At 38.4% G+C, this 12,088-nt stretch overlaps 1 protein-coding gene across 1 annotated transcript; it reads right to left on the reverse strand.

The window, feature by feature from the left end:
* Window positions 1-2,369: 2,369 nt before the first annotated feature.
* On the reverse strand, window positions 2,370-7,666 carry LOC100589390 (protocadherin beta-18). The gene has a single exon (XM_003266514.3). The coding sequence runs from the start codon at window positions 4,788-4,790 to the stop codon at window positions 2,424-2,426; it is 2,367 nt and encodes a 788-aa protein (XP_003266562.2). The 5' UTR covers window positions 4,791-7,666; the 3' UTR covers window positions 2,370-2,423.
* Between the last annotated feature and the right edge of the window lie 4,422 nt (window positions 7,667-12,088).

Here is a 12,088-nt window from a genome sequence, read left to right on the forward strand (position 1 = left end):
TGATGGACAAATTTCCTTATAGAAATATTTTGGTCATGGATCCAAATTCACTATTATGGATTTACATGTCCAAGAAAATGTGTCCTGAATGTCTATGCATTTTTTAATATTAATGGGATAGAAGCTTGTACCTATGTCAGTAACCTAATGAATCAAAGTTAGTTTTTTATTCCCATCTTTCATCTCTTGGATAAAGTTTCCTCTTTCTAAGATCTTGGCTCTTAGGCTTGGCAGAAACTTAAATTTCTTTCATGAGGCTTTCTAGCAATAGAGTATATTAATTAAATATTTATTACCATAACTGAAATCATGAATCCATCCATATGATCTATAAATTGGGATTATTTATGGAGCAAGAATATTTTACATTACATGACAAAAATAATTTTGTTCACACTGAGCTTAGCAAGTAATTTTTTTAAAAGAACAAGTCTGCTAAGGAGGGTATGATGATCCTGAGAAAAGGTACAGACACCCAAAACTTACAATTTCAGTGTTATTATTATTTTTTAAACTAAAAGTATTATTTAAAAAGTAATCATGGGACACACAAAATAATGGAGATAAAGTTAATGAGACATTTCATAAAGCCCTTTGTAGCATTTATCTGTTGAAAGACCTCATGAATTATTTACAAATTTAAATTTTGTTACATAAGCCTCTAGTATAGATTTGTTATCTCTAGGCTTGTACATCCTGTATTTCATTCATTAAGTTAATAATAGAGGTATGCAATAAAAGACCAGGGTTTCATGGTAGATAGTCTAATTGAGTACTCAAGGTTATACATACCTTTCAAGTCTCTTTTGATTTCAAGAAATCCCCCTTCAAGATAGGTTAAACAAAGGAATTTTACTATTACCAATGGAGTCTTACTGTAGAACCCAAGGGCAATTAGACATTGGAGACTTAGGGGGAACTGAACTTAGGTGGACAGGTCTAGAGCTAAGTAGCTACCTTAGTCTCTACTGTTGTCTAGGCTTCTGCCTCCTCCACTCTTATTCCTTTTCACTTTGATTCTTTCCTTCCATTTTATCTCCCTCTTTTTCTCTCTATCTAGAAACTTATGAACATGGCTACCTCAGCCCACGTTCAACATTTATTCAAGAGGAAAAAGTAGATGAACTATATCTCAATCACAAATTTAGGGGTTTGGAGAATGTAGCTATTCCAGCTTAAATCAGGAATCTATCACAGGACCAATAAAAAATGATCAGGGCTCATGCTTGTAATCCCAACAATTTGGGAAGCTGATGCGGTACGATGAGTGGAGCCCAGGAGTTCAAGACTAGCCCGTGTGACATGGCAAGACCTCATCTCTTAAAAAATAAAATAAAATAAAATAAAATAAAATAAAACGGGGGGTAGGGCTCTGTGTAAGTAAAGAAGGCCTGCAATGGAATAAGCATCACACTAGTGATCACCTCTCTTAGGTAGTATAGAGAAGTTCTCAGACAAGAAATGAGCATGAGCTGGATATATACATCTTAATCCAAACAAGGTTTTGAATTTATTTAAATAAAACAACATCTACTAGCATATATATGGTTCACAAACAGTTATTTAAAAAAACCCTAAGTACAGGAAAAATTCTCTGCAATGTTTGCCAGAAAAGTAGAATAAAAAGATTATAGGTTTTTAAGAAAGAAACCTAAATTAGATAACATCTCAGAAACCAACCTAACCAGATAACAAGCAATTATGTTTTTATTCATATCATGCATTTACCTCTATAATAATATTCTCAATTATACAAAAACTGCTTTGGATAGAGGATCCACAGTGAGAACACTCAGAAAATATGAATGAGCACAGTGTGCAATTAAACTTGAAGGGAAAATAATATATATGTGAATATATTATTTGAGGTTTTATTTCAAAACAGTGACTAAGCAAATTCCGGCTCTCTCAGTTTTTTCACGGTTAAAACAACAACAAAAAATAGACTTAAATTCTTGTAACTTCTGAAAACTCTTGAGAAAAATGCAGTTACCCAAAATGAAAAACTCTACATAACAATGAATAAGATTTCAAAGACATAGACTCATTCTTCTTTTTTTTTTTTTTTTTTTTTTTGAGTCAGAGTCTGGCTCTGTCCCCCAGGCTGGAGTGCAGTGGCACCATCTCGGCTCACTGCAAGCTCCGCCTCCCGGGTTCACGCCATTCTCCTGCCTCAGCCTCCCGAATAGCTGGGACTACAGGCGCCCGCCACCACGCCCTGCTAATTTTTTTGTATTTTTAGTAGAGACAGGGTTTCACTATGTTGGCCAGGATGGTCTCGAACTCCTGACCTCGTGATCCGTCCACCTCGGCCTCCCAAAGTGCTAGGATTACAGGCTTGAGCCACCGCGCCCGGCCATAGGAATAGACTCATTCTAAAAGTTTTGCAGCATAATCAGATCCCTAATTGCACTCCATGCCATTCAGAAAGGTGGGGCTTTCTCCATTTCGCTATCCCGGGGCAGGAGATTGGGAATTATCGGCTTCAGGAATTTGAACTCATTTGCTGCTGAGCCTCCCGTCAGACACACCTCATACTGGTAGCTCTGGGATAGGGTCCCGGTGCCGCTCACGTCCACCAGATGCCCTGGAAAGGGGCCCTCTGGCACCGAGCAGCGACCCACCGGGGCCGCCCTGCTCCTCCTGCACAGCCGCACCGCCACGAACAGGAGCACCGAGAGGAGGAAGAGCGATGACACCGAGGCCAATGCCACCACCAGGTAGACGGTGAGCGAGTCGGCCTGGGCCTGGGCCGGGGCCGCCTCCGGGAGCGGCAGGTAGGGCTGGGAGAAGCCGTCCACCAGGAGCACGTGCAGCGTGGCGGTGGCCGAGCGCGGAGGCTCGCCATTGTCCTTGACCAGCACCACCAGCCTGTGCTTGGCCGCGTCGCGCTCGCTCAGCAGCCTGGCGGTGCGCACCTCGCCATTGTGCGCCCACACGCCGAACAGCCCGGGCTCTGTGGCCTTGAGCAGCTGGTACGACAGCCAGGCGTTCTGGCCCGAGTCACCGTCCACCGCCACCACCTTGGTCACCAGGTAGCCCGGCTCGGCCCCTCGGGGCACCAGTTCGGTGCAGGGCGACGAGCCGTTCTGCAGCGGGTACAGCACAAAGGGCGAGTTGTCGTTGGCGTCCAGCACCAGCACGCGCACCAGCGCCTCGCTGCTCAGCGCCGGGGAGCCGTGGTCTGCGGCGCCCATGCGAAACTCGAACGCCTGCAGGGCCTCGTAGTCCAGCGACCTGAGGACGAATAGGTGGCCATTGTCTGCGTTGATGGAGACCAGGGAGGCGAGGGGCAGGTGCGGGTCCTGGGGCGGCAGCAGCGAGTAGGTGATCTGGGCGTTGGTGCCTGAGTCTCTGTCTGTGGCGCTGACGCTGCCGATGTGCAGGGCGGGGCTGTTGTTCTCGCGGACGAACAGGGTGTAGGAGGTTTGGGTGAAGACGGGGGCGTTGTCATTGACGTCGGAGACCAGCACGGTTATGTTGTACTCGGTTTTCAGCCTGGGTGTCCCCAAGTCGGTCACGGTGATGGTGATGTTATATTCATTTCTGATCTCTCTGTCCAGTGGGTGTTCTGTTACCAGAGCGTAAAAATTCTTGAAGGTAGGCTTCAAGACAAAGGGGAGGTTGTCCTGAATTGAGCAAACCATTCTGCCATTGTCTCCAGCATCTTGGTCTCGTATGCTGAAAACAGCGACCACCATCTCAGGTGAAGAGTTTTCCGGTATGGGGCTGGTAAGAGATGTCATGGCTATTTCTGGCGGGTTGTCATTCACATCTACAACCCGAACTAAAATGCTTGATTTTCCAGAAAGGCTCCCACCGTCAATGGCCTGAATGTTTATGACATAAGATTGAATAATCTCGAAATCTAGAGGTGCTTTTAAATAGACTTCGCCAGAAATTGGATGGATTTCAAATGTTTTCCGTACATCTCTGGAGACGTGGGAAAATGAGTAAGACAGTTCTCCATTTATTCCTGCATCTAAATCTGTAGCAGACGCTTTGATGATCAAGGAGTCCAGAGGGCTGCTCTCAGGTACATGAACTTCATAGACTGGCTTCTCAAATTCAGGGGCATTGTCATTGATGTCCAGGACCACAACGTTAATCAGTGTAGTCCCAGACCTGGGTGGAGACCCGCCATCCACGGCTGTTAGCGTTAAACTAAGCTCAGACTCCTTTTCTCGATCCAGGGATTGGTCCAGTACCAACTCTGGGTATTTTCTGCCCTCATCGCTGTCTCGTAATTTAAGGTGGAAATGGGGATTGGGACTTATTGTATAGTTTTGAACACCATTCTTTCCCACATCCAAGTCCTGCGCACTATCTATTTGGAATAAGGTTCCTAGAGTAGTACCTTCGGAGATTTTTAGAAGTATATGATTGTTTAGGAACGTGGGAGTGTGATCATTTATGTCTTTGACCAAAAGCTCAGCCCGAAAAAATTGCAACGGATTTTCAAATAACACCTGGAAATGCAATATACATGGCTCTGTGAGATCACAAAGTGCCTCCCGGTCCAGCTGCTCATTTAAGAGCAAGTCGCCATTCTGTGGATCCAATCGCAAATAAGGTTTATAGTCGTCAAAGATGACTCTGGCCCCCCGTGCAGCCAGGTCTTCCACATCCAAACCCATGTCTTTCACCATGTTAGCTATAAACGTGCCGACCTCCATTTCCTCTGCTATGGAATAGCTCCACGTCTCAGAACACACCAAAGACCCTCCCAGGAAAACAAAGAAAAGCAGCACTTGCCTTGTCCGCTGAGCTCTTCCCTTTCCCGGCTCCATGGCTCCTTAGCCAAACGTCTTTCTGTCGAAAACGTTTCCACTCAGTCTCTAGCAGCTCTTAAAGTTGCTCCTCTCACCTATCAGCCTGGACCTTTGGGAATCTAGAAACTCGTAATCCTGTCGCGAAGGTGTTGATGGTGCCCTACCTTTTGAAAATCTATTTTCTCCTGGTTTTCCAGCGCTTTCAGTTCCCATGGTTAAGGGAAACCAGAGCATCTGCGGTTACAAAAATTTCACCATCTTATCCTGCAGCGCCACCATGCGACTCTGCAGATTTTCAGGTTTTAGATAAATTCCAATACGTTTCAGACAAAATATTAATTTTTCTTGTGTGTTTGTCTATAAATTTCAATTATATTCTCCTCCTATATGCCTATTTTCCGAGTTGCATTTTTGTGATATGTGATGCTATTACCTTTCCATCATCAGCCACAATCTGCTATAGCTGTAGTAGATGTAAGAAGCATATTTAAGATGTAGCCCCTGCCTCAAACGAGTTATGATCTCTCTGTGAAGACATATTAAACAACTAAAGATAGTGAAGAATACTCTTACATGTAATTGACTTAGTAGGCAAGAGATTTTTAGGAAAATTGGAAATGAGAATTAGAGGTCTTAGCTCTCTCCACAACTACTCTTAGAAAAGAGGAATGAGATCATGTACTTGAAAATGAACCTGGTATATGAAAACAGTTGCTTTGGAAAGGGTGGACATTTTGAGCTGCATAAATGGTACGATTTATTTAGGGATACTCAGTAGGAGACTTAGCTGGCAGGAGTAGAAAATAAATGCTCAAAAGTAGTGAGTAAAATAAAACATTTCTGGTTTTTAATCTAAAAACAAGTCTAGTTAAACATTTTTAAAAATATGAACAAATTAGACCTCAGTTTAGTTGTGAAACTGAATTTCATCATTTGCAGACCCAGGCTTTCCAGAGGCACAATTCTAAATATGTTTATATATCTATTAATTAATTAGTTTAGCAGATAGCTATTGAGAATATACTTTGTGCAAGGAATGGTCATAAGTGTTAGGGATAGAAGGGTAAAGAGACGTAGTTCCTGACATGCAAGAGGGAGACAGAAAAATGACCATGTATTTTAAATAGAGCACAATGAATGTCATGATAAAGAAAGTTCATGCTACTATAAGGGCATAGATGATAGTCATCTAACCAGAATTTGGAAATACAAGACAGATTTTTCTGGAGAAAGTATACTCTAAATTGATACATTAAAAATTAATAGGAGTACTTTAAACAAAAATTGGGCATGGGGTAAAATTGTTCAGGAAAACTAAAAATAAGATTGCGCAAATGCAAATAAAGAGAAGTATTTGGAGGAAATAAACAAAATCAATATGGCTAAGACATAGAGCAAGAGGAGAGAAGTGGTAAGAGTTGAAATTGGAAAGATAAGCAAATATTTTGTAACTATGTCAAAGCATTTGGACTTTATGCCAGTAGAAATGCAGGGTTATTAAAGGGATTATAATTAAAACAGAAAAGTGGCATGATTATGTTTCTACTTTTTAAAAAGATTATCCTGTTTCAGAGTTGCGAATAAATTAGAGAGGAATAAGATTAAAGGTGAGAGATTGATTACAAATGGTTGCAATAATACAAGTAAGAGGAAACATTGGCCTCAACTAGAAATGCAGTGAAGGGGTTGTATTAGAATTATAAAACAATAGGGGATGTGGTGATAAACATAGAAGGAGTGGGGTAGAAAGGCATGAAGGTAAATGTACTTTGTCTTCAGGCTTAGGGAACTGAGTGACTGTTGGTTCTATTAACTGATAAACACAGGAAAAGCAGAAGAAAGAGGAAAAGATATGGAGCTGGTGAAGGTATATTTAGTTTTGAGGAAGGGAACAGTTTTAATTTTAAATGGATGAGTTTGAACATCCATATAGACAGTTATATAAATTAGCTTCTATTACATAAATGTAGTTGAGGAAAGACGTTTGGGCTATAGAGTCACATTTGGGATTTATTGGCATAAATGGTAATTAAAGCTCTTCAGGAAAGATAATAAGTTGCAGATTAAAAGAAATATATTTGAATTTGTGACTTCAGACATTATGTAGTTTTCAGAGACTACCATCTCCAGAGAGAGGTCATGGTTATAGGTGACTAAGCTAGAGTAGAAGTGAATGTCATTAGAGATGAAGAAGGCTAGAAACAGAGATAGGTCAAACTCTTGGACCCAGAATTGTTGCAAGGGATGGGCAAAGAGGAAAATTATAAGAAGTCACATTTAAGAGATAAAATGTCTTTACACTACTTCTTTCTTGTCATCTGGAATAATTTAAAATTAAACTGGTAGCAAGTTGAGTTCATGCTCTCATTTGATGACTCTTACATGCAAAGACCATTTAGGTAGAAAGGTTTGCCAACTTCCTTCAGTACATTAAAGATATCTTACTTTCTATTTTTTTCCATTGCTACTGTTGAGAAACATGGAGCATAGCTGTCAGTCTGTCATGTGTTTGAGGGTTCAAGGTCCTTTTCCCATGGCTTTTGAAAAAAAAGATTTCTCTTTTTCTTTGGTTTTCTGAGCTTTGAATACAATGTTTCTAGATATGGATATCTTTTTAAATTTATCCTGTTAGGTTTATTTAGGTCTCTTAAATCTGCTTGTTGAAGTTTTCATCAATTCTGAAGAATTAAAATTATTGTTGCTTTAACTATTGCTTCTGATACAATTTTTCTCTTATCTCCTTGGGCTCTGGTTAAACATATGTTAAACTCTTTTACTTTGTCCTCTGTTTCTAATATTTTCTTCTGTAATTTTCATCTTATCAACTTTCTGACCTACATATTGGATAAATTATATCCACATCTATCTTTCTCTTCAGTAATTATTTGTTTAGCTGTATCTAATCTTCTATTAAATTTTCTAGTTGGTTTAAAATTTTGATTATTATAGTTTTTCATTTCTAGGAGTTCTATTTTGTTTTCTAATCTGTCAAATTTTATAGTATTTTTCCCTGTACACCTTCAAGTTTAACTTTTATTTCAATTAAAGTGCCTAGCATATTATAGACTGTGTCTGATAATTACAATATTTGAAATGCTTGCAAGTTTATTTTTATGTTCCTTTTTTCTGCTGGCTCTCACTCATAGTGTCATGTTCCCTTGTGTATGCACTTATCTTTGACTGTTTATGTTAAGAGCATAAAAAATTAGTTGTATGAATGATTTGAGGCTTAGAGTGAATAAACATTCAAACATTCAAAAAATGGGCGACAGAGCGAGACTCCTTCTCAAAAAAAAAAAAAAAGCTGTAAGGTCACATTCACATTTGCTATAAGAAGTCAGATTTCAACTGGGTGTGGTGGCTCACGCCTGTAATCCCAGCACGTTAGGAGGCTGAGGCAGGCGGATCACCTGAGGTAGGGAGTTCAAGACCAGCCTGACCAACGTGGAGAAACCCCATGTCTACTTAAAAAAAAAAAATACAAAATAGCCAGGCGTGGTGGTGCATGCCTGTAATCCCAGCTACTAGGGAGGCTGAGGCAGGAGAATTGCTTAAACCCAGGAGGTGGAGGTTGTAGTGGGCAGAGATCGTGCCATTGCACTCCAGCCTGGGCAACAAGAGCGAAACTCTGTCTCGAAAAAAAAAAGAAGTTATATTTCATAAAAGATCTGCATTTGATTCTATCAGTTCCTGGGAGAACTGTCAATGATCACTTTAAATCAAGTTTAAGGCTAAAAATCAAGTTAAAGGCTAAAAATCAAGTTCAAGGCTGAAATTCCCCACGAGGGTTCATCCATTTCCAGTTTACTCTCACTCCAAGGTGTGGCTCTTAGGGATCCATGCTTATTAATAGAGGTTCAAGTTTTCCAGGATTCCCAAGGAAAAAGTAGATTTTGGTCTTGCTTATCTCTCTGGGTTTCTTTTTAACATTAGCTCTAACCTGACAATATATTAATATCTCAATAGGTAATTGTTTTCAGTGAAATCATTGTGCTACATAATTTTTACCAACCTTGTTAAAAATGTAAAGTCTCAGGGATATTGTTGCAACTCAAAATTACAAGTAAACTCTTAGCTTTCATATTCTATGGGCAACTGATTATTTTGGAAGGCTAAGAAATAATAGTATTTTTAAACAACTTCAACTGTTCAATACTAAATCAATTCTATAATGACATAATGAATTTAAACAATCTCTTGGAAGAGACAACTGCCATTTACATTGGTATTCATTCTCACTTCTTTCTATACGCCTTATTCCCCTATATATACACAAATAGCTTTCCTATATTCTCTCTTATTTCCCCTCATAATGTGTATTTATATATTTGCATATATCTATAAATATAAGATATTGTGTATGTCACTGTACTATAAATCTTTGTCTCTTTTTTCTTTTAAGATATTTGAGATTTATTCATGTGATTGCATGTCTAGCTAACTCCTTTTGATCACTGCATAATAATCTTTCACTAACATGTTACTCATTTTATCAATTGCTTTACTGATGGATATGTAAGTGGAGTCCTATTCTTCACTTTCCCAGGATGAATATTCTTATATACATCATTTTGTAAAGCTCTATCAGAGTTTTCTGGCTTACACACTCCAATAGAATTGCTGAATTATAGAGTACATATATGTTAAATTTTACTAAATACTATCAGAAAGCTCTCTAAATAGGCTGTACATGTGATTTCCTATTATTCCACTTGATATTACCCAAATCTCTCATCTTTACTAATTTTAGTGTATGTTTCACCAACTAAAAACGTTGAACTTCATTTAAAGCTATTTTCAGACTTTCTGTTTTCCCTTTTTTTGAATTTCCTTTTCCTTTGTCTTAAAAAAAATCCTATTGTCTCTCCTGGCTTTGTTGTTGTTGATTTGCAAGAGTTATTTGAACAATGTAAATATTAATCTTGTCAGTTAAAATACTGCAGGTGGCTTCTCACTGTCATCTGTTAGTTTGTCTGTGCTATCCTTTAATTTTGAGGCAGTAATATTCAACAATTTGTATTTTTCTTTTTTGTGCTTTAAAGCCTTGTTAAGAAATCCAAACCCAAACTAAGATGATATGAATATTTTTACCCAGATTTATTTCATCTCTTCCAATTCAAATATTTCAAATTCACCTATTACATACATACGAAGGTTGTTTTTATATGACATGAGATAGGGATTTTGTTTCTGTATATAGTGAGCCAATCTCCCCAATAACATTTGCTACATAATCTCTCTTCTCCACCAACCCCAGTTATTATGATACCTCCTGTGACCAAGTTGTCTTATATAAAAGGATCTGACCCTGGATTCTATTCTATCTGGTAGTCTATGAGTCTGTTCCTGAATCGTTCAGATAGATTTACCTACTTCATATTTGTAGTATGTACTAATATCTATAATGTAAGGCATTCCCTCATTTTTCTTTTTAAAAATTATCCTAGCTCTTCATGCAACTTGTTCTTCTATATTAATATTAGAAACCATTTTTAGATCCTTAACTACTTATGATGGATTTCGCTGGAATTGCATTGAATTTATAAATTATTTTGGGAAGCATAGATCTTTATTAAGTAGTTCTATCAAGGAATTAGCATCTGTCTCAATTAACTCAGACATTCAATTATTTCATTTAGTGTTTATCGACATCATTCACTTTTCCATAAAGGTTTTCTGACTTCTTTGTTAGCCTAATTTCTAGAAACATTATAGTTTCAATACTATTTAAAATTTTCATTTATAATTGATAATACTGAGGTTAAAAATACACTACTTTTATTTCTCTTTCCATTTCACTTTTTTCTACCTTATTCTAGTCTTTCTTCTCTCTTTCTTTAGTTTTTACTTCAGTTTTTACATTAGCAGTGACTTTTAAGAGCATAATTTTGCCTCTTATGACTCTGAGGGAAAAAGGGGACCCAAATATTCTTTTCAGGATTTTATTGTTTAAATGTCAATTTTAAGAAATCCACACAACAAATAATTACTTGTTACAATGAAAAATAAAATCAGTGAAAATTGCATGAATTAGAGGGAAGAAATCTAAGGAAACTGGAATTTGTTTCACCTATTTCACAATGGCAAGTGAAATTCCATTTTACTACATCATTTGGTCTATAATAGTATTTAATCTTGTAACAGCAATTTCAAAAATGTATACGCACACTAGCCCTATATCCATACTACATTCTAGTTATCAAAATCTCTATCTATAATCTTCTACAGAACTTTCTTTTAGAGCTGAGATATAATATGTTACAAGATGAGGCATCTATAAACCATAAATGCCTACCCATTCCTTCTTTGTAGGCATCTGAGAGAGGCCATGAAGTATTAATGATGTTTTATATTTACTCAATAATTAATAGGAAAGTGAAACTAAATCATTTTCTTTAACAGTTTGAATCTTCATTTAAATTTCTTATGAAGTTCTTGCTTTGTACTCATCTGATGGAAGGCTATTTTACCCAGGATAAGACCCTAAATTATTTTCTGCTTTAGTAATAAACAACACAAAATTTAAGCTAGTAAACACGATGTATTTAAAGCAAATTAGGCCGGGCGTAATGGCTCATGCCTATAATCCTAGCACTTCGGGAGGCCAAAGCAGGTGGATCACTTGAGTTCGGGAGTTCAAGACTAGCCTGGGCCACATGGCAAAACTCCATCTCTACTACATATACAAAAATTTAGCTAGGCATCGTGGTGGGTGCCTGTAGTTCGAGCTATTTAGTAGGCCGAAGCAGGAGTATTGCCTGAGCCCAGAATGTCGAGGCTGCAGTGAGCCAAGATCCTGCCACTACACTCTGGCCTGGACAACGAAGTGAGACTTTGTCTCAAAAAACTAGCTAAGGCGGGCAGATCGTTTGAGCCAAGGAGTTCCAGACCAGACTGGGAAACATGGCAAGATTCCATCTGTACAAAAAAAATACAAAAGAATTAGCCAGGCCATGGTGGCCTGTGCCAGTGGTCCCAGATACTCAGGAGGCTGAGGCAGGAGAATCACCTGAACCCAGGAAGTCAAGGCTGCAGTGAGCCATGATGGTGCCACTGCATTCCAGCCAAGTCAATGGAATGAGACCCTGTCCCAAAAAACATAAATAAATAAAATTAAATTAAGAAAACTAAAGAGCGACAGCAAGGCCCAGAGCATTGTAAGACTCTTCCTCCACAACAGGATTATCAAGAAAAGTAGTTACAGAAAAAATTACTTAAGAAATTAATAATTTCCAATGTGACCACTTAAGTTTCATCATAAAGTAAATATTTGAAAAACTAATAAGGTTCTCTAGAACTGAAAATGGAGGGATAGC

Source organism: Nomascus leucogenys, chromosome 2, assembly GCF_006542625.1.
Source record: "Nomascus leucogenys isolate Asia chromosome 2, Asia_NLE_v1, whole genome shotgun sequence".
Classification (NCBI taxonomy): domain Eukaryota; kingdom Metazoa; phylum Chordata; class Mammalia; order Primates; family Hylobatidae; genus Nomascus; species Nomascus leucogenys.